This window comes from Erpetoichthys calabaricus, chromosome 2, assembly GCF_900747795.2.
Source record: "Erpetoichthys calabaricus chromosome 2, fErpCal1.3, whole genome shotgun sequence".
Taxonomy (NCBI): domain Eukaryota; kingdom Metazoa; phylum Chordata; class Cladistia; order Polypteriformes; family Polypteridae; genus Erpetoichthys; species Erpetoichthys calabaricus.
Genome location: NC_041395.2, coordinates 242,081,377 through 242,105,476, shown reverse-complemented (window position 1 = coordinate 242,105,476; position 24,100 = coordinate 242,081,377). Strand labels below are relative to the sequence as shown.

At 36.9% G+C, this 24,100-nt stretch overlaps 1 protein-coding gene across 1 annotated transcript in view; it reads right to left on the bottom strand.

The window, feature by feature from the left end:
- mgmt (O-6-methylguanine-DNA methyltransferase) overlaps positions 1-24,100 on the bottom strand; it is a 471,555-nt gene that overhangs the window by 102,491 nt on the left and 344,964 nt on the right. The window contains exon 4 of the mRNA XM_051922992.1: positions 4,142-4,302. Coding sequence (XP_051778952.1) covers positions 4,142-4,302 — 161 coding nt within the window. The remainder of the gene's footprint in view (positions 1-4,141; positions 4,303-24,100) is intronic.

Genomic DNA, 24,100 nt, shown 5'->3' with positions numbered 1-24,100 from the left:
AAAATATGTAGCTGCCAATCACTTAAATTTGAATTTCTTGTTGACAGGGATGTGATGCTAGAAGATGGAAGCATGATAACTTGTCATTTCAGGGAAATGTTGCGTTGAACAGTGTCAGCATCCAGTAATTTGGTAAAGCCCTTCAATTTTGAAACATGTTATTTTTTTTCTAGTATATGCAGAAATACACAACAATTTTTATTTTTACTTTTCAATGAAAATGAAGTGATACAAATAAAGTGTGGTATACAAAAATACATTTTGACTAATAAAGATGTAACCAACATAACTTGAAGTAATTTAACAAATAAAGATGTGGTTCTTTTTGAACAGAATTAGAATATTATGCAGCAAGTATTAATGTGCCATAATAAATATGGAAATACTGAAACTTGAAAGATGACTCAATCCGTGGCTTACCAATGTGGCTAATGTTGCAGAGAGACTGATTTTGTCCTAACACATTAGTGTTTGTAATGAAAGTTGCAATATTGGCAGAAATTCTACATAAGAATTGACAGTCATTGTACTAATAAGAAGTGCTCTCATTTACCATCAAGATAGATATATACAGTATATATATATATACATATATACACATATACATATATATATATACATATACATATACATATATATATATACATATATACACATACACATATACATACAGATATACATACATACACACATTATATATATATATATATATATATATATATATATATATATATATACTGTATATAGTGTTATTAACACCTCTGTGTACCACCCTGACATAGAAACAAATGGCAAAAAAAACCCTAAATAAATAATTAAAAAAAAACAAAACATCAGGGAGTTGAAACAGAAATGGTGTGGTGTTACATCACAAAGCACAACAACACATTAAACAGCCATACAAACTCCAGAACACTGTCTGTAAGATGTAGGGACTCATCCAAATGCCCACCATCCAAGCATTGTGCCACTTACGTACAACCTCTTCTAACCTGTACAGTTGAGCTTTTGTCCTAGCTCATCTCTCAACTCTAAGGATAAATACAACAAGTACTGATGCATCTTTACATGCTATTTCTGTGGAATTTCCAGAACAAACTCTGAAAATACTTCCAGAATTAGGGACAACCTGGAAAGTTTTGTGATTGTCTTTTCAGTGCTCCCACTGGTGCTCCCAGGCTCCATGCATGCCTGTGTCCATATACAGTATACATATCAAAGACCAGACACCTTTAGCATTTAAGATATCACCTGCACTACATAAGAGCCCTCTGCTGCCACACTGTAGTTTGGAGAAACTCTCCTGGGTCTCTGCCTGTCCTGCAGTGAAATACACAGAGATTAACTACATTTTGAGCACTTCCTTATGTCTGTGTTAGACTGTGAGCATGAGAGAGGAACCAAGAAGTATGATGTTGAAGTGAAGAAGGCAGGAAGAAAGTGGAGTAGATTTATGGTTGAGAGAGTGGTGAATGGTAGCTGAACTAATTTAAAGATACTTGTTACATCTTTAATTGAACTGCTCCATACTAATAGCAATGGCTATGAATTTGAGCTCAACTGCACAGTTTCTCATGACTCTTGTGGATCCAGCTATGCCTTTTATAGCTTGGTTTTGTGTTTTTTAGGATAATTTCCAGATGGGTACAGAAAAAATGTTGGAAGGCAGAATACAAGCATTTGATAAAATGTCAAAAGGTAGAATACAAAAATGTTTTGATTCATAGCCTTGTTGTAGAGGGCAAAAGGGAAAAAAACATTCTATATGTTACTATTGGAGGAAGACAGCTACCAATCATCGGAAGTAGCCTTCAATAAATTGGTTTTTCTATAATGAATGTCACTGAAAGTCTCAAAATTATGCCAACAACAATTACAATAAGTGATGCAAAATTCTTTGCAACTTGAAGTGCATGGACCGGCTTCTGAAAATCAAGATTTGCACTCTAAAACTTAGACAAATGGGTTAAAGAAGTTGAAGTACTGACGCAACTTTATATTTCCCAGTATGGAATTTCAATTTTCGGTCAAAATCTCTTTGCTAAATGTGGTATGTAGTTGTTAAACGGTCATGTTACAGAATAAAATACCTCATCCAAAGATGAGTATGAGTCATTTAAGAGAGTGTACAAACATGCTACAAAATCTATGGATTTAAATTACAAAATAAATGTTTGGCGGTAAAACCAAAGCAGCAGAATCCACACTGCTTGCTGTTTGTTGTCAGAACTGCCGTTTCTAAGAATCTAGAAAAACTATTACAGCAACATGTTATTGAGCCTGTGGAGTCTTTTGAGTTGGCTTCTCTCATTGTAGTGACTATAAAAGGAAAAGGGAGGGGGGATCCATTTATTCAAGGACCTAAGAGAAAAACACAAAGGTACTGTAATGAACACTTACCCATCCATCCATCCATTTTCCAACCCGCTGAATCTGAACACAGGGTCACGGGGGTCTGCTGGAGCCAATCCCAGCCAACACAGGGCACAAGGCAGGGAATCCACTTGGTCATATTCTCTGAGCTGCAAGGAATACTATTTTTTATACACTGGACTTACATAGTGCTTATTATCACATATTCCTTTTCGAGAATAGTGGGATCCTGGCCACATTCATATTCCATGAAGGTTTACTTGGGTTCAGGTGGATCCCAATTTGATTGAACTGCAACATATTTCTTAAAATGTTAAGGTGCACAGCCTTCTACAGGATGGTCACCCACTTTTGCTTTATTCCCTCTATGTCTAGAGATGGACAGCTGCTTATAGTATGTATGGAAAAAAGGAACAATGACTATTGGGGTATCTAACTTTAAAGCCCTTAACTTGTCACGACATAATATGAGCATGACACTCTCAAAGTTGAGCTCATGTTAGACACAAGATTAGGTCAAATATGTATTATTCCATATATCTCTTTTGTTTTCTGCCCCTTTTTAATCTCCTCCCTACTAGCTAGCCCACAATACTGTCATGATACGTTTGCATGAATACAGGGTTTCAGACACAAATGATGGCAGTAAAAATCATCAGGGCATATGCTGCCAAACAGGACAGCAAGCAAAAAAAATTGCTGCAAGGGTCTTTTCATGTCAAAAGAGAGGTAACTCATTCATAAATGTACTGTATTAATATACTATACATTTGTTAATGTGTTCTTAGTTCAAAGTAATGAATAGTTGGTGGTTCCATATGCCATTAATTAAATAAAAAAATGAACACACATAAATTTACTTGCAGGTTTGAAACGGCATTTCAAAAAGAGCTGGTTCTTACCTTGACTCCTTTTTTTTTTGCCAGTACAGACTCTGCCTCGCCATTACACTGACTAAAGCAACTACATAAAATGATAATATACTGTAGTCTCCTTATGTTACCTTGTTTGGCTCCAGTTTATTTTGCCTGCCTCTAACTTTTGTAAATATTTGAAAAGGTTCTCACATATCAGATTGGGCATAAGCATAATTTTGCTTATTAGTACAGAACACATTAAAGCACTGCAGCCAATAAATTTACACTGGCAACAATTCACAGAGTTTTTCATTTTGTAAATGATGTTACATTTTTCTTGCTTGCCAGCTTCTTTACTCCGTTCAAAACAAAAGTCTTAGTTATGTCATTTATTCTCTACAGACTACTAACAAAGGAGTAAATAATTACTTTCATTTGGATAAATGACTTTAGTTTTTACAATGATGTAAAATTAATAAAAGCTGCTTAATGTTAGATAATTGTCACAAGTCTGTAACAGAAACCTTGGTAATCTTTCATTCTAAAGGTTCTTTCCCTTTGGGTTTGGCAAAAGGACAGATCAGTCTAACAATAAGCTCATTGAAAGTTTATAGCCATTCAAATGCACTCGCTTTTAAATTTCTCAGCCAACAAATGTCAAGAGTCAAACTGCATCATTTGCATCACCTGTGCCAAGAAATATGTGAAGCTAATCCAAAACCAACACAGCCACTTGGAACTGACTGGGAGTACAATCCTTGTAACTTACTTTGTGTTATCTGTGTTCATTTCAGGCATTATAAAACAAACTGCAAAAGTGTGGGGAGCTAAAGAAAGAAGTGGCAGCCAAAGTAAAGTAGCAGAAAGCCAAACCAAAACACTTTTCAAAAAAGTATTTGTCTCTTACAAACCTCTTTGAAAAATAGGATGATGAAAAGCTGGGAGAGGAAGTTTCTCAACCATCTGAGGCTCACAGAAATAGGCTTGGATCCAGTCCACACACTGTTTCAGCTGGCCCTTCATTTCCTTCTGAGCGTCACACACTACACAAGCAAAAGGGTCCATTTCAGTCCTGCAGGAGTGATAACATTTGTTTGTTAGAAATCTTCAAGAGTCTGCAACAGAAGAAATAAAATCTTAAAAAATACAAAAGCTCTTATCAAAAACAATAGTGTTACTTCTATGTAGTACAACAAGCTTACCTTGTGTGTTTCTTTATATCTTATTTATATATATCTTATATATCTTATTGTGATTAATTACAAAGTAATAAAAACTTTTATGACCAGAAGAAGCACAAATATTATCTATGGTGAAAATGTAATGTGAATCACAGTCCATGTTACCCATAAATAAAGCAATGAGGGTACCTCACTTCAGCAGGAACAAGGAAACACATAAGAAATAACTGTTTACGGAACAGAGAAATGTACACAGAGATGCTGATAAAATTCACCTTTCAGAAGATGACACAGCTCAAGTTTTATTGGAACAGCTAAGCAATAAAAAGGTAAATATCCTTGAGTGGCTAAATCAAATTCCTGACTTCACCTTCATCAAAAATACATGGCACTACATGAAATGTGAAGTTCAAAATGTTGTCCAAGAAACCTAAGAGAGCTGAAGCATTGTCTCCAAAAAATCTGAAAACATGGTGCACATTAACTGAAAATAATTTAAAGCTCTTACTGCAGATAAAAGTGCCTAATTCTATTTTTAATTTGAGGACTTTAAATACTGATATCATGGTCTAGTCTCTTTGTATCTGTACTTGACATGCATGCTACCTATGGGAGGGTAGTATGTACTATATCATGAAAATAGTGATGGTTTCTGTAGGTACCAGTATAATGTATCAGTTTATAGTTTTCAGATTGAAACTTTTTTTTAACAAGTAACAAACATATTACTGGTTAAAGTAATGATTAAAGTAATTAACTCAGATGGATCTTTTATCCATTGAAATGCTTGTTAATGCTCTGCTACTCAAATATATTTGACTGCAGATGTTTTAAAATGATAACAGAAGAGCTTTGCTCTCTCTCGCTCTCTCTCGTTACCTCACTCGCTTACTCACTCATGCTGCAGCTGCCAAGCAAACACAGAACAAGACGAGGTTTCTTCCTGTCCTCTCTTCCTATATGGACTGACTTACCAATTGAGTTGAACCACACAGAGGCTGGGAGCATGTGCTGATTGCCGCACCCACAACAAGACAAACCACCCGGACTGGGACCCAGTGTGAGGTTTTTTTACAGTGGCTGTAGTGCCAATCCTGCCACCAACCCCAAGGTTTCCCTGCAGGGCTGGATGCAGGTTAATGTCACATCCAGGATGAAGTGATTGCAGGTTAAGGGCCTTGCTCAACAGAGTAGTCACTTCTGGTGTTTACAGGATTCGAATCAGCATCCTTCTGATTGCTGGCTCAGATCCCTTGCCTCAGAGCCACCACTCCACCCTCAGCAATCTAGGTAATACTCTGAAAGGGGTAGTATCATTTATTACAAACACCTCACATACAAGTCTGTACACAAACACATTGACTTTAAGACATTAATGTAATAATTTGTAGCATATAGGTAAATTTTGTTTTTCAAAATCCATACTTAAAGAAGAACTTCAGAGATCAACCGGTACCTTGCTACTAATGTTGTCTGACTAATATCAAACTTCATCTTGTAGGTGGTGACCTCACAGGGTAACTGTATAAGGCTTCCTTAGACTGAGCTATATCAGGTTATTGCAATCACCTAGAAACCAGTAGTCTGCTAGTTAATACAACCATGTCATGAATATTGTTTTGCAATTTATAAAATGTTTATCAGTCAGTCAGTCATTTTCCAACCCATTATATCCTAACTACAGGGTCACGGGGGTCTGCTGTAGTCAATCCCAGCCAGCACAGGGTGCAAAGCAGGAACAAACCCCGGGCATGGTGCCAGCCCACCACAGGGCACACACAGAGCACAATTTAGAATCGCCAATGCACCTAACCTGCATGTTTTTGGACTATGGGAGGACACAGGAGGACCTGGAGGAAACCCACTCAGACACAGGGAGAACATGCAAACTTCATGCAGGGAGGACCCGGGAAGCGAACCCAGGTCTCCTTAATGCGAGGCAGCAGCATTTTTACAAAAAAAAAAAAACACCAGTTCCAGAATCTTCATTGTTGGCATTAGGTACTCATTTGGTAGGCTTTGGGGAAAAATGAAAAGAAAAATAGTCTTGGATGTTCTCTAGAAGTAAACCCTGATATTGGTATTGAGATAAAATATTTATGAATTTAATGTAATTAAATTAAATTCATTTGAAATAAAATAAACATTTCAAATCATTTTGCTTATAATTCTGAATTGGATTAGGTAAGTTTGAAAATAAGCGCATCATTGTTGCCTTCCTGGCAGTGTAATGTCTGAAGGAGAGACATGGAGACGGAACTGGGTGACACATGACTGAGGCTTACTGTTTTTGCTTCCCATCTCCAAAATAATCTGCAGGTAGTGAGTTGATATTATGCACATGATTTGTAAACACGGTCTTGCTTTTTAAATACTTACATTAGTAAAATTTGCAAGATGTGACTCCATGTGAATAAATACACTGTAATTTAATGTAAATATTTTTGAATCTCCTACCATTTTTGTTTGTTTTGGATTGGTGCACTATCTGTACTTGCATCTTGATACCCATTTCAAAAAGGCTGTTTTTACAATGCCCAAATTGTCTTCTGGAATGTATACACTCTTTTTTGGCTTCTGACTGGTCTTATTTTTTAATAAACATAAACCATTCTGCAAAGAGTTTAGTTTACATATTTTCCCATATATGAATCCAGGAACTTAAGACCATTCCTGTAGTTCAAACATATACTACTATGTGCATCAGCAAATCCAGAAAGTTCCTTCTAGCCCAGTGCTATTTTGATTGGCTACCCATGAACCTAAAGTAGAAAAAGCGAGTTTAGAAAACAGCTAAATCGGCAAAGACTGTTTTAAAACTACAATTTGTTTGAAAAATATGCCTTTTCATTCAGTTTGACTGAGTAAAATGACTTATTTCTTTAACGTTATATATTGTGAAGCTCTAAACTTAAAAATTGCTGGTAAAATTGTACATTTTTAATGCATTAAATTCATGTTTGTCCTAGTTGCAAGTTAAAAATGTGCTTATGAGATATGGGAAAGATGTAGTAGACTGCCACACACTAAAAATAAAAATGTCACCGACTGGGAGCAACTATAGGTACTGTCACCTAACAAGTGTTATTCCTGTACTAGAGTTAATTCAGACTGCATACTTAAAATATATTATAGTACATTCCTTTCATTTGTTAAAATAAAATTGACAATGCTTATACACACTTCTTCATTTCTGTCCATTAAGTACTGTGCCATATTTGCCTTTTTCAACCTAAGAAAAATTAAATATGTTGACTGTCCAGTTTTCTGGCCTATGTAAACATGTACTTCGCAAATAAATTGTGAACAAAGTTTTATTTGGAAAGTATCCTTAATTTTCAGCTCAACTTGTCGGAGTGTCAGAGGTTGTCCAGTCAGTTGAATTAATTATTTTTACAGTGCAGCAGAGATTAGAAAAGGCCAAGCTGATGTCTGCTACACTTAAGTCCACACATAGTTTTGTCTAAGTCAAAGTGCAAACTGAAAAATAAGATAAGAAAGTCAAATTTCTTATCCTCCCACGGTCAAAACACAAGTTTGGTTGTAATGTATGGATGCTTCATTTTGCATGCCACTTTGTGCCCAAATCATGTGTTGCATATTTATTTGGGCCACAATGCCCATCACCCATTGAAAAGCAACAAGAATTATATAATATTTTAAAAAGTGTATAATGTTCAGAAACATGACAAAATTAACAATACAGATGTCCAACATGTTCCCAACACTTAAATAATAAGTTTAGTATTTTCCAAGTCATTGTGAAGTTATTTCTTCTCAACCATGGTATGTGATAATTTGCTACATGAAATTGTGTTTTAAAGTGAAATATTTCTTACTACATTAGAAACAAAACCCTAGCCTATTCTTGCCCTTTATTTTGGAGGTGAATGGTACCAATGTCCCAACATGAAAACAAAAGCCTTAAAATTCACCAAATATATCCACTTTAAAGGAGCAAATGTTTTGATTTAAGAAAATATGCTTTCAACATTTCTAAAACATGCTTGTGACAACAAAAGTAAACTGGAAATAATAAATGTTATCACAGACCCTTGGTAATATTTTCTTGAAGTAAGGATATGTTTCCTGTTCACTTGGCAGCTCGTAGTGGGCATCATGCAATTCTGTTTTTTTCAACAATCATGTTCTGTCGCAGTTTGTAAGAACAGCTCAAATCATGTGATTATTTTTTCCTAATCAGTGCTGTTTTCAACTATTACATTCATTGTTATTTAACATAGCTTGCGGAGATGTGATTCATAAAGACCGGCAGCGCAATGGTGAAGTGTGTACTTGGTACACATAACAATAAATCTGAACTGGACTGATTACACTGCTTTGCATTGTTTTTTATAAAAGGCTTAGATTTTAAAAACTGCCAAAACATCTGCATATTATTACTAAGATCACAAGGCCAATCAACACTCATGATTATGCACCTTCCCTGGGATGTCATGTGCATGCACAATAAATAAAATACTGCAAAAGTGAAAAAGGCAAGAGTATGACAGAGCCAAACCACGATGAAACAGATGGAACAAGATAGAAATCAGTTATTGAATTGTATATGGCATGCTGCCTCATTCTTGATAAGAATATAGTAATAACTGAGAACAATGTTTTTGAGTGAATAAACTCATGGACGCTCATTGATACCAATCAGTTTGTAAATACATGTGGAGAAACTGCAAACTCAATGCAGACCCTAGTGCTCTGCCACGGGAATTACAGCTCTGTACTACCAGTCTGCCTATGCTAAAACATCTGTGTTAAATTTTTTAAACTTCAACATAGCTTGTACTAAATGCCTATAACATTTACTTCTTGCCACTTGAGTGCAGGCTATGTGCTCAATCTTTCTCTCACTAGACCATCGAAGCACAAGCATGCATGATGATACCAAGCGAGAGCAGGCAATCTCTTTGTGTTATAACGAAATAAACTTCTATATCCTTTTCACATATTAAGTAGGACTTTTTTAGTGAGTATTTCCTAGTTATATACTGAACAGAGACAGCAATTCACATCTGGATATCAATAGTGAATAAAGTCAATACCAGCACTTGGAGATTTTTAAGGTGAAAAATACAGTATATGTTGGAGGAAACTGTGTCCCTAAGGCTGAAAAGTTGCCATGAAGAAAGATGAACCATGAAGTCAGGCACATAGCTCTTCTTCTTTTAAAACTGCTAGATGGTTTACTTTCTCTGCTTCCTATAATGACAATGGATCAAGATGTGGATCAAGGCCTGATAATAACACTTTTAACTTAAAAATGTTATTATTCAGAAAGTTTCAATGGTTTTGTTTTTACGTTGGGACCCTGATACCCTTCACCCCAAATATAAAACACAAGAACTAGCTAGGCATGTTTTAAAATGTATAAAAAAAAAATGCTTCACTTTAGAACAAAACAATGTGGGAAATTAATATATAACTTGATTGTGAAGAAATAACTTGTACTTGAAGAATACCAGACATTCCTTAAGAGTTCTCAGCTTTTTAAATTCTGAATGGGACACATCTTACAAAGTATATTTTTTGACTCATAATTCGCCTCAGTCAAAAATTCAAAAATCAATTTCAATAGGTTGCCTAATCTGGATATTAGGAATGCAGTTGTGTTTTTTTGGATTTTCAATACATGTATACTGCAGTCATTCATTATCAGCACTGTAACTGAAACTTGTTACAAGAGATTATATTAGGCAATCAAATTTGATTAATCAAATTTTAAATTCTCAGTACTTTGTAGTGCATTTGTTAATATAAAAAAAACTTCAAAGTAAAGGAAAAATAAAGTGAAGTTTAGGTGGGTGTAATATAAAAAAAAAAAAAAAAGTTAAACAGTACTGAGTAAAAAAAAATCCATTCCAATTTCTGGCGCTTCAGATGTTTGTCCAAGAAGCTCTTTGGGTCTTGAGAAAGAAATTCAGAATGTTTCTTTTCTCTATGCCTGGCAGCGTTTTATTATTTTATTTTTTTATACTCCTTTATATACATAGAATTCCCTATTCATTTCTTAGTGTAACGTGAATTGCTTTGAAAAGCAGTGATGCATACTGCAGGCTATGATAGGCGCTATATAAAAGAGCAATCGATTTTTACTTCAGTATGGTAACCTCTAGTCCATACAAATGTAGCATGTACAGTGTACACAGTGGCAGACATATTAACTCAACAATGATGTCCTGTAAATGGATGAATTCATCATCCACTGGGCTAGATCTACTGTCTACTGTGCCTTGTTTATAATACCATTTGTCACAAATGACGCCCACCCATTTTATACATCACAGCATTTCAATTGGATTCTTGGAATGCTGCATTAAACATTAAGTTCACCTTCAAAAAAAAACCTCTTTGGAGTATATAAGGTTTTCTTTTTTGATGTCAGTGAAATATATTTTGTTTTAAAAGTATTTTAAAGAGGCTATAAACTTAATTTATGTTTTTTACCCTTTGATTAATAAACTCCTAATAAACCACATCTTAATACTTTGCATGCTTTTTCTTTGGCAGTTAAATTAAAAAAAATACAAAACTTAAAAAAAAAACTCACAAACTGTAGATGAATAATTTAGTCCCCAATGATTAAAAAACAATTACAATATGCAGAGCTATCAGGTTAAATTTTATTCAAATGCTGGCTGCACTTGTGTTTTCTCCTATTTTTTTCTATCAATGAAACCCATGAGGTTTAAACATAATTCATTATGTATGAGGCCCGACTTACAGTACTTGACTGTTGATTAATAGAAAGTTTGCAGTATGTACATTTGCAACACTGTTTGAATACAATGCACCAACTAATTCTTTTTGCGGGCTAATTATTTACAAAAATGAATTCTAGAAAACAGGGTTTTTAAAACACATGCATCCACTCTGAAAGTGGCCCAAAGGACAGTGTGGAATGAAGATTTCTTACTCAATTTGACAGCTTCAGAATCTGGTTATTAATAGTATAAATCTGGCAGTAAATGACCTAACAGCCTTTTCTCCAACCTAAGAGTCGATTAGGGTGTTAATTTACACCATACATAAATTTAGCTATCTTGCAGGTTTGAAAAAAAAAAAGACTTATGACTCTCACTAGTGGATGTATGTGTGAGTATGTATGGACATGTCTTACTTACATGTACATGCAGATACGTGAATGTAAATGTGGCAGTTATCAGCAACTGCGCGTAAAAATAGAAAGTATTACCAACCATGAGGATGGAAACAGGGTATAGGCATTAGGGACCAACGTGGAACTTAAGAAACTGTAACATGTAAAATTTTGCATACTGACATACTCATGAAAAATGCTACTTAAATAAGAACATACATTTTTCTGAGATACATCTGCAGATCAATCTATTACACTGCATTTGCTCTGTGTTTATTTACAGATTTACAGTTATTTACAGATCTGTATATCATTGTCGCCTGACAGCAGATGTTACTGTGTGTGATCAGCTCTGGCAACCCCATGACTCTGCCCTTAACTAAGCAGGTTTGCAATATCATGTTATTGATGTATTTTGTTGATGTTGACAGGCATCCCACTTATAGAAAGCTGTGACTGGTATTTGGTGATGCTCTGGATTCAACACAGACAGAAATGACCAGGGGAGGGTTTTATAGCTAAATTAATCCATATCTACTCTTTTTTTTAATTCAGTATATTCTGTTACACAGTAGTATACTGAGCAGTCTGATGGTGGGTGGGACTGTGGTTTAGCACACTTTGTCTGAACGTACAGTATGTCTGTGTGGAGTTCTCCATTTGTCTGCATGAATTTTGCTTCTGACACCCAACTCCCAATATAGACTTGTAAGGTAATGTAGTAAATGCAGGGGTGTGTTTTTTTGTGTGTAAGTATATCCTGTGATGAACTGATGCCCTATTCTTTGCTGGTTTCTGCCTGGAATCAAGCTCCAGCTCTCTTCAATCCGAAAAACTGGATTAATTGAGTTCATTAATTAGATAGAGGGATGGATAAATAAGAAACCCTTTAACAGTATATTGATTGTTGAAAGTCCAATCAGAATTTAGCGAGACTCGAAGCCAGCAAAGTTACTGTGCCTAGCTGTACAGAATGTACAGATACACTGTTAATATTCCCTGCTCTTTGATCGAATGAGATGGCATGATGGCATGTTGGTCGGTGCTGCTGCCTCACAACTCTGAAGTCCTGGTTCAAATCCCAGCATTGTCTGCATGGATTATGTGCATTCTCCGTCTAAAGGGTTTTTCCAGAGCACATTTTTCTTCCATACACTAAAGATATGCAGTTTAAGGTAAGTAGTGACACTAAACTTTTGGGGTATAAGTGTGTGTCAATGTTTGTGTAAGAGTGTGCTGTAATAAACAGGCATTCCTTACAGGTTTGGTTGCTGCCTTACAGGTGTAAAAGACCAGGCCCCAGGCACAGACAGACAGACACCGTATGTCTTAAAACACGCTTCTTTATTTTATCTTCAGCCGTGGGGCACGCCTTCCCCGTGTCCCACTGGCCCAACACAGTCCCACAAGCACTTAAATGGCACTTAAATTACGCACAACTAACCGCACTTCTTCTCAGCACCACCACTCCTCCTCAGGCTTCGTTCTCCTTCCTCCCAACTCTGGCTCTCCGAGTGGTGGTGGCTGGCCCTTTTTATATCCCACCCGGAAGCGGTCCAGGTGTTTGGACACCTGGTCCTAATTGCCCTTCCGGGTGGGGCTGAAGGTATGACCAGCCAGGCTGCTGACTCCACGCAGCTCCCCCTGGCGGCCATCCGAGCCCCCAACCAGGCTGTGGAGGACTCCATCTCCCATGGAGCCATGCGCTGGTCTGGGGAATCATTGGCTGCCAGGGAGGCTGCCACCAAGCGTCCCGGGGGAGGTACTGAACAGTCCATGGCTGCTCCCCCGGAACAGATGTAGGAGAGGCGTCCCTGCCGGGCATGGGACGCGGCTGTCCTTTACACAGGACAGAGACCCTTTAAATTTGCAGTGGTATAAGCATGTTCAAAAGAGGGGAGAATAAACTATTACTTAAATCTAATACTTTGTATGTTTTGGGCTCATTCCCAAAATGTAATAAAAAAACCTTATGTTATTACCTTAGTAAAGATTCATGAATTGCATTGATTAGCCTCCCAGCCATATTCAAATATGTGTACATGACAGGTATAAGCAACTGCATTATAAAAACCTGCATGATTACATAGAATTAGCCAGAAACAAGCATCTGATTGTCAGGTTAAAGGATCCTCTCACTTTCCTTTTTTTTTTTTTTTTTTTTTTTAAAAAAGCATGTAATTTGTCACATGAAACCCCAAAACTACTAAGCGATAGGCCTCGTCATTTTTTCCTTTTTTTCCAGTTCCACAGTTGCTGAGATCATAAAATATTAAATTACCTTTTCTTTAAAACCCAGTACAGAAGTATGGAAATGCGAATTACAAAGTTACTCAGATGTATTAAGCAATGTGAACTCAGCACTGAGCAATGAGACTTTGAAACATGCCTGTCAGTAGTACAAACTATAAAGCTCTCCAAAGAATTTCATTTACTGGAGTCTCAAGTTCCAAGATAAACTAAGAATATGCTAAGCATCTCTCCAAGTGACTGCAACTTGCCAGTTTTCATGTTATCAAACCCCAGAAAAATGCCTCGGAAACCAAGAAGTACTGAGGAGAGTAAAATCACAGAAAATACAGTTTTCTTATTGGAAAACACAACAAACTACACAAAACATTACACTGCACACAACTTCAGAAGTTAGAAACAGTCAACAAAAAAGTGTTTGTTAATTAGAACAGTTTTGACCAAGACTGTAGCGAACTGTAAACACAACAGTTTTTCTTTTTTTTTTGTTGCTTTCCCTTGCTACTTGCCAGTAATAAGTCAAAAATATTGGGACAAAGTGCTCTGAAATGAATTCCATATGTACTTTAAGAACAGTTTACATTTAGATTCTTGGCACTGAAGGATCTAAGGTAATCAAATTTAATTGCAACTGAGGAGGCCAAGTAAAATTCCAATATTAGGTGAGCTGCAACAAAATATCAACCTACCTACAATAAGATAATTAATCAATAAATGGCTTGCTTAGGCAATTAAACAGTTTAACAAAGTGCTGTGAAAAGGAATTAACAGCATGAGAGAAGAATGTCTAAAGGTTCAAACCAGTAGAGAAGCAGTTCTGATTTCTTTAAAAAAAAAAAACAAAATACATATATATACGGTGGCGCAGTGGGTAGCGCTGCTGCCTCGCAGTTAGGAGACCCGGGTTCGCTTCCCCGGTCCTCCCTGCGTGGAGTTTGCATGTTCTCCCATTTCTGCGTGGGTTTCCTACGGGTACTCCGGTTTCCTCCCACAGTCCAAAGACATACAGGTTAGGTGGATTGGCGATTCTAAAATTGGCCCTAGTGTGTGCTTGGTGTGTGGGTGTCCTGTGGTAGGTTGGTGCCCTGCCTGGGATTGGTTCCTGTCTTGCGCCCTGTGTTGACTGGGATTGGCTCCAGCAGAGCCCTGTGTTCGGATTCAGTGGGTTGGAAGATGGATGGATGGATATAAAAACTGGTATGCTGAATATAAAAAAATACCACAGCAGATTTTTTGATTATCAGGTGTGGAGCATGGCTCACTTGTCCATTTTACAAATGTGGAGCATAGTTCACTTGTCCATTTTCCAAACATTTCCTGAAACCTCTGAAATTGCTTTTGACCCACAAAGTTGGACACTCTACTGTGCCATCCATAAATCATAATATCTCTGTGCTCATCTCCCAATCCAAGTGGTGTGTTTATTTCATTATTTCAGAGACATCTGAAGGACCACATGTCCTGGATCACTGTACACCACTACAGGCACTGGACACACAAGCTGTAGCATCCCTGGATAGACTGCCCATCAACATGGCCTGCAACACCCCAAAGTCATCCTCCTCACAGAACAAATGCAGTGCCTATAAAAAGTATTAATCCCCTGGAACATTTCATATTTTATTGAAGTACAATACAATGTTGAATTTTTTGAGGCTGATCAACAGAAAAAGGCTGTTTTATTGTCCTAAATTAATTCCAAATATGAAACACAAAACAATTGACTGCATAAGTATTCACTCCCATCAATATGAAATGCCTAAATTATTACTGGTGTAGCCAATTGATTTTAGAAGTCACATAATTAGTTAAATGGAGATTGTCTGTCTGCAGTCAAGGGGTTTCAATTGATTATAGCAAAAATGTGCCTGTATCTAAATTATCTGTTGTTTAGTGGCAAAAAATCCAAATTAAACCTAATGTGATTCAACATTACAGGAAAACAAATGTGTACAAGGGGATGAGTACTTTTTATAGGCACTATATCTGAGCACTCCAAAGAGTACTTTGGACTGAGGAGGCAAACAAAAGCTATGCCAACCTAAATGGCTTGGCAAACTCCTTAATAGTACTCACTTTTTTCAGGACCTCGGCCACAACTGGGCGATAAAACAATTTAAGCATTTGCCACATCTGACAACATTTCTAGTTAAGCACATCCACCTCTCCACTGTCTAACCTGCTTATCTATACTACAGTAGGATAAAGAGAAGCTGGTGACTACTTTAGTAGCACTTCTCACAAGGCAAGTGGAACCAACCCTAGAGAGGGTGCCAGTCCACTACATGATACAGTCATCTACATGTTCATACTCACTCAAGCTGGGCAAATTTAGACTTAGTAATGAATGCAACATGTCTTAGTCAGTGCCAAGACTAAAATGCAAACCCAGAACTCTAGTGTTTTAAGAATCACATCTCATCTTCTTATCCACATTTTCTGCTCAAGGTTGTGGTGGTAGTAGGCCCAAGCAGGTCAACTAAAAATTTCCTTGTCCCCAGCTACAGATTCCAGTTCTTCCCGGGAACTCCCAGGCGTTCCAAAGACAGCCAAAAAATGTAAACACTCTAGCGTGTCCTGGGTCTGCTGTAGCAACTTGCCTGGAGCAGCTCTATGGGGAGCCACACAACATACCCAAACCATCTCAACTGGCTCTTCTCGATCCAGAGGAGCTGCGACTCTGCTCTGATGCTCTTGCAAATCATTTATCTTCTCACCCTAGCATGTGAGTGTCAGCCCAGCCACCCTGCAAAGAAATCTCATTTCTGGCACTTATATTCACAATTTAATTCTTTTGGTAATTACCCAAAGCTTATGGCCATAGGTGAGGACAGGGATGTAGACCAAGCTGTAAAGCAAGAGCTTTATTTTTACACACAGCTTCCACTTCACCATGTTGAAATGGTACATTGCCTGCAGAATAACTGCTGTTGGTCCTTTCTGTTTGTTGATCTTACATTCTCTTTTTCCATATTTGTGAACAAGACTGTGAGATACTTAACTCCTCCACTAAGTGACAGTTGTTACAGCCTCACCTAGGAGAGCAATCCAATCTGTTCCCAAGAGGGACCTGAAGGTGATGATCCTCGTCCCTGCCACTTCACACTCGGCAGCAAATCTTTCAAGTACAAATTCCAAGTACTGAAGGTCATAGTCAAATAAGACAAAGAGAACATAACCATCTGCACAAAGCAACAATGCTACCCCTAGCTTCCACAAATGGACACCCTCACATCCTGGGCTGGGCCTTGACATCCTGTCTATGAAAACCACAAACAGGAGTGGTGACAAGACACAGTCTTGATGGAGTCCAACACACACAGTAAACAAATTCAACTTAATGCCAAGTATTTGGACGGAGCTCTCACTGCATCCATAAAGGGAACAAACAACATGCAACAGCTGCCCTGTTACCCAATATGCTGCAGCACTTCGCACAATTCCATGTTTTTAGAATGTTTTCTAAAAACCTGCAGGAAAGCTCAGAGAGAGAAGTGACGGTATGTTTAATAATATTCCTGTGAACCTCTCAAGGCATTCAGAACAAACTAGGGATTCTCAAAAATGACATTTTCATCCAGTATTAAAATTTATTTTTTGCTCTCCACTTTCAATGTTTCTGCCTCATTCTGACCCTCATGGTGATCAGTTACTGGGAGTTAGTGGGAGAAATAAGTATTGAACGCATCAGCATTTGTTGTAGTAAATATATTGGCTTTTCACGTGAAATTCTCAGCAGACAATAGTATTAACTCAAGAAATCCACAAATAAAAAAAGTTCACGACATTAAAGGCCATAAATAAAGGTATGTGTAATTAAGTGAAATGACACAGGGAAAAATTCTTGAACACACAAAGAAAAACCAGTACACCAAGGCTAGGAAATGCAAGGAACAAGCTGAAATTAGTAAGCAGTTAGAAAGTAATTCTACCTCCTATCTGTGCAAATTGATATCAGCTAGGTTAGTACATACACATTTTGCTACATAGGTGTCAAACAAGAAACATCTCATGATGGGTGACTTTCGTAACCTGATTATTGCAAACCATATCAATGGAACTGGTTACAGACGTATTTCAAAACTGCTGAAAACTTCCACTGAGCAACACTGGGACCATTATCTACAAGTGGGAGGAACATCACTCCACCATCAACCGGCCACGTACAGAAGCTCCTTGCATCATTTCTGACTATGAAGTCAGAACGATAGTCAGAGGAGTAGCCCAAGAGCTAAGGACCACTTGGAAAGAGTTCCAAAAAGACTTGGATGCAGCAGGTATTGGTTTCTTCATACAGGGAGCATCTTGAAGCTGACATTACAAACAAAGGTTTCTCCAACAAGTATTAAAATAATGTCTTCAACACTTTCCCCCAGTGTCATTCCACTTTATTACACAAACCTTATAGCCTTTTATGTTGCAAATTCTTTATATTTGTGGATTTCTTGAGTTAATACCAATGTCTGGTGAGAAGTTCATGTGAATAGCTTCATTGGAAATACATTTACTGAACAAAAGTGTCCAATACTTATTTCCCCCACTGTAGTAAGTCAATCTATTCTGTCAAAAGGGATCTTAAGAAATCTACTTCTATACTACACTAAGGCTGGCTGTAACAACTACACTGTCTGATATTCTTTTGAGCCACACGGTAGCAGTCAGTGTAATGTGAAAACTGAGGATTAATGCAATTTTTGCAACACAAATAAAATTTCACATATTTATGTAGGGTTCAGATAACCTATAATGATCAATTATTTGCATTGATTTTCATTATTATAAACTATTTTTTTCAAATCATTCTATATTGAGACCAGCAAGGTACAACAAACATAAAATATTCCTGTTTGTAAATGCCTATGCCACTACATATCTGACATTGCATTTCTAAGATTTGCTACTTTATAACTGTACATGCCACAATGAAACTCCTCAGTCAAGGTGTTTAAGCAGCTTTCATATGAGTGAACTCTAAATGACAATCCCAGAATTATCATGTGGCTATTACACAAGTGACAGTGGACAGAATAAAGTTTAAGGCTTGGGACTGTCAATGGATTATGTGACACGTTCCAGTTTACAGGGTAATATAAATGAAAGGAAGAAGGGCAATTGAATGAACCTTTGGAAGACAAACATTGAAAGTGTAAAAACATAGCCAAAACAGAGACTAATAAAATCTGGACATATATCACCAAGCATTTTTTGATAGATGTGCTACCTTAAATTAGCGTTTGATTAAACCTGCAACTATAGAAGGAATGAAATAATTCTGAACAGTTCACTTAATGTTTTTTCAAAATAAATCTTCAGAGTAGCACAATTTATGTGATTGCAAAGTTAATGCTCATGAGCTAAGTTAAAAACTGGAGGGCATGTGAGTAAGAAAGTACTCATAAACCAAAAAATGGTCAGATCAATGGAGCTGTGCCATATTCTTTCTTAAGCTGATTTGACTAATTGCCAAGGTAGTGTGTAGATTTTTCAGCCCTTTCTGCATGGGTGGAAAACTAGACATTGGCCAATCGATAAAGACCCTGCACAAAACAATTCCTTTAAATATCTTAGATGATTATAGAAGAAGCACTTCCTCAAATAACCTCTCTTATCCTGAGAGGGGTTTATGATACACTACCTGGCTCTCTGATAAAAACCTTTGACATTTCCCTAGCATATATCTATCAATCAAACAAACCATTTGCATTTTGACTTTTTAACAGCATCACACAGGCTCCTTACCTTAGGATATTATTCACCCTCTAAAGTTTACATATTATATTTTTTGAACAAAAAAATTAATTTTTAAAGCATTTAATAAACAAAAAGGGATGTACTTTATTGAAGAGCACAACAGGACAAAGTTTAACCATGTATTTATTTATCTTCTTAACATATATTATGAATTTTCAAGAAATGGTAATGGAGGCTGCATGATGGCACATAAATTAGTATGGCTGCATCATGGCTTCTGTATCCACTGTCTGAATCCTGGCCTGTTTCCTCGAATTTTGGACTATATATTTTACCTGTGTGCATGATGGATTTGGGCTCTCCTGTTTCATTTCATATCCAAATGGTAGAATAATGGAAAGCTTTAAAAAGATGTGGTAAGAGTGAGATTGTGTGGATGTAAGCATATCCTACAAGGGACTGATGCCCTTTGCAGGTCTGATTCCTACCTTGCACCAAGTTGGCCTGAATAATGAAGAGATGAACAGTTGAAAGAAATAAAATGAACTACCTCGTCACAACTTTACAATAATTTCGAAAAGATCTGCCAGAACCACCTATCTATAGCAAAAATGTCTTCTTAAACATGTGCAAGTTACTGGTATTTTTATTTAATTATTTACTCGGGTGGCTGAGATTTGGAAACTGGAAGTTGTAAACATAGAAGATGCATGGATGTGGATATAGAGTTATATTGTGAACCTGTAATTCTTAAAAAAGTTGTTTTTAATTATTTGTTTTTGAGATTGCTGTCTTTATTTATTGAAGTCAAAATATGATCACAAAAAGCATTTCTTTTTGCAGACACTTTCTTTTAGCTTTTTGCTTTGCAACAGGCCATTACTGTAACCCTTTGTCCTTAAGTATCAGTACATCATCAATTGGTGCACACGCAACGGTGCTGCAGAATCCAAAAAGTATCCATTAACACAAAGCATGACAAAACAAAATTACTTCATCACAATGGCAAAACTAAGGCAAATATACAGTGTAAATCACAGACAAAACCAAATAAAAAAAAATAGTTGGCAGATGCTTCCCTTGCCCTCAGGGCCAATTTAAAGACCACTGCGCCATTAGAATCCACTCAAAACAAGTTTAGTTCCTCCTTCCCCATTACCTTCAATGCGTTTTGTATATTTCGGTGAACTTCACTGGGTTTGCTAATCCCTAGCAGACACAGTTTTTATTACCACTTTGTGTTAATCAAATGTGGGTGAACAGACCCTCTTTATTCAAAATATATTGTAGTTGCGAAAATGGCTTCATAGGGAAACCACTGCGATTCTTCATATCCTACATTTCTGGATATATTTCATTTTGGGGATATGCCTTAACTTTTGTGGAATTTGGTTAGAATATTGAAGTTGAAACCAGAAGCTTTTCATTCTCTAGACTGTGAAAACCTAACTTGTTTAATTTTTTTATTGGTACATTTTTGGAATATTGGTGAAATATGATTTCTTCTTAAAATGAAGGTGAATATAAAAGAACTTCTCATTTAAGCCTACAACACTACTTTAGGCATTCAACATGATCAATGGGCTCCAAATATATAAATGGCATTTAATGTCTAGTCTGAAACTGAACTGGCAATGAATCTGAAAAAAGCAGTGACAAGGTAAGAAAGACAATGTGAAATTTTACAGTTCTGCAATGAACATATGAGCAGTGCTACTTTATAGTGCTCCATGTCTCTTTCAAAGAGTAAAAGGAAGACTCCTGAAGATAGCTAAAAATATGACAGCTTATAAATCAAGTTGAGCTGATATTCATCTATGGTGCATATCTTTGTAAACTGCCATGCAGCAGCACATATTGCAATGTTATAATAACCACTTTGAAAAATGTAATTGTCCCTCTAAAAATGAAGAATGATCAAAACAGGAGCAAACAGTTAAGTGTCTTATTATTAGCACTGTCAGTAATAACCCCATTCAATCATGAATTGAACACTGGATATCAGTATAAGCACTGATTACAAACAAAATCTACTGATCTGAACAAAATTATACTATGGCAGAGAGGAAAAAAATATATATAGTAGACAACCTGAGCAGCCCAGTAATGAAAAGATTTTCAGCTACAGAGCAGTCCTTAACTGAATAAAGTCTGGAGAATTTCTTATGATGGTCGTAGAAATAGTTGTTGATCTTGAAAGGTCATTATGTGACATGCTACAAGTACTGTAGCTTTAACTACTATTCCTCACTATTATTTCCAATTCATCCATAAGAAAAATATTATGAAGTAAAAGACAGGGGATAGTCTAAGGTAAGAATGAGTCTCATATCATTCATTATACTCCAACAGCCAAATAATTGTTTTCACATCTACTGCATTGCTTAATCCTCATGGACTGCAGTGCACTGAAGATTAATGTTAAATGGACATTAAGCCACAATTTATTTATTTTGATACATTTTTATGAATAATGTTAATTCCATTCCTGTCCATATTTATAGCATACTAAAATGTCACTTTTTAGTTAAATTGTATTATTATTACTACTGAAACAGGCAAACTGTTTTATTATTAGTTTCTCCTTAAGTACACAAAAATCTCTGGTTTAGCTATTCCTAGAGTGTAAATTAATATAAAGGAGCAAACATAAAACACACACACACAAAACACTGGTAGGTTTTATAAAGAACATAAACTCAGTTACACTGCACTAGTATAAAGGTGTTACAGTGGCAGAGCACTTGGTACTGTACTGCTGCCACACAGCAGCAGGTAACCTGGGTACACAAAACCATCGATTCCAAATCTGACTCCTCAATGTATGTTACCACCAACTCTTACTCTGACTGCTCTATTTGTAATTTAAGCCAATATATAGTACCAGTCAAAAGTTTGTTTGTTGTCATGTTTTTGGTAGAAATTGATACCCTTTTATTATCAAGATACCATTAAATTGAGTTAGAAATATAGCCAAAACATTACTAGTGTGTGTAATGGCTATTACTGCTTGAAATTACTGATTTTAAATTTACTACTCATGTAAGTCTGCAATGCCCCATTTCCTACAGCAATCTCTTCAATATCCTAATTTTGAACTCCCTTGGCTTATTCTTAATTAGTCATGTGTTGATACCAATTGTTTATTAGAGAAGCCTTTCTAACTGCATTAGCACCACTGAAACTTGTTATCCTGTTCATTTGTGTTATGAGGTACTGGCTTTACTAAAGTTCAGTTCTAGATTCTTTGTAGCCATATGTGAATAACATATTAAAAATGAGTCATGTAAAGCAGTAATGGCCATTATACACACTAATAATGCCTTGGCTATATTTTTCAATCAATGTAGTGGTATCTAGATAAAAAAGGTATCAGTTTCTATCAAAAACACAAAAATATCTGGGTGAGGGCGGCGCGGTGGAGCAGTGGTAGCGCTGCTGCCTCACAGTAAAGACCTGGGTTCGCTTCCCAGGTCCTCCCTGCGTGGAGTTTGCGTGTTCTCCCCGTGTCTGCGTAGGTTTCCTCTGGGTGCTCCGGTTTCCTCCCACAGTCCAAAGACATGCAGGTTAGGTGCATTGGCAATCCTAAATTGTCCCTAGTGTGTGCTTGGGGTGTGGGTGTGTGTGTGCCCTGTGGTGGGCTGGCGCCCTGCTCGGGGTTTGTTCTTGCCTTGTGCCCTGTGTTGGCTGGGATTGGCTCCAGCAGACCCCCATGACCTTGTGTTAGGATATAGCGGGTTGGAGAATGAATGGATGGATGGATATTTGGGTGACCCCAAACTTTTGAACAATAGTGTATTTACTGTTTATTTCAGGCTTCTTTTTAACACTCTAACCAGTTAAAGTTTGGGTTTAAAGGCTGCAGCAATGCTGTTGTGGCATTTTTATATCATTTATTAAACAAATTACAAACATCGAGTAACATTAAACAAAAGACAAAACTTACAAAATTAAAAAAGAGGTTATAGTTTTATCAGGAAGCTGCCAATTGCGTTCAACTCTGACTCCAACTCCACAGCTCTGCAGGTAACATAGTTTGATTCCTCACTACTGTCTTTGTGGAATTTGCCGTGCATTTCTGAAAGCCATACAAACTGGCCTGGGATAAGTATTTTATTTATTTATTTATAAAGCACTTTAAAAACAACCTCAAGGCTGACCAAAGTGCTGTACAAAGAAAAACAACATATAAACACATAAGAGCTGAAGACATTCTTAATAGAAAGTATAAAAAGTATACAAATAGCCACCATATTATACAGGGTTAAAAGCCAGACAGTAAAAATGTGTTTTTAAAAAGGATTTAAAGGCAGCTAGCAAAGGAGCCTGCCTAACATGCAATGGCAAATCGTTCCAGAGTTTTGGTGCTGCAATTGAAAAAGCTCGCTCACCTCGGAGTTTGCATCGTGCCCTGGGAACGCGTAAAAGCATCTGGTCTGCTGACCTGAGGGAGCAAGATGGTACGTAAGGGTGCAGCAGTTCCGACAAATAAAGAGGGGCACACCCATTAAAAGATTTAAAAACAAATACAAGGATCTTAAAATGGATTCGAAAACGAATTGGAAGCCAGTGGAGGGAAGCCAAAATCGGGGTAACATGCTCATGCTTTCTTGTGCCAGTTAAAAATCGAGCAG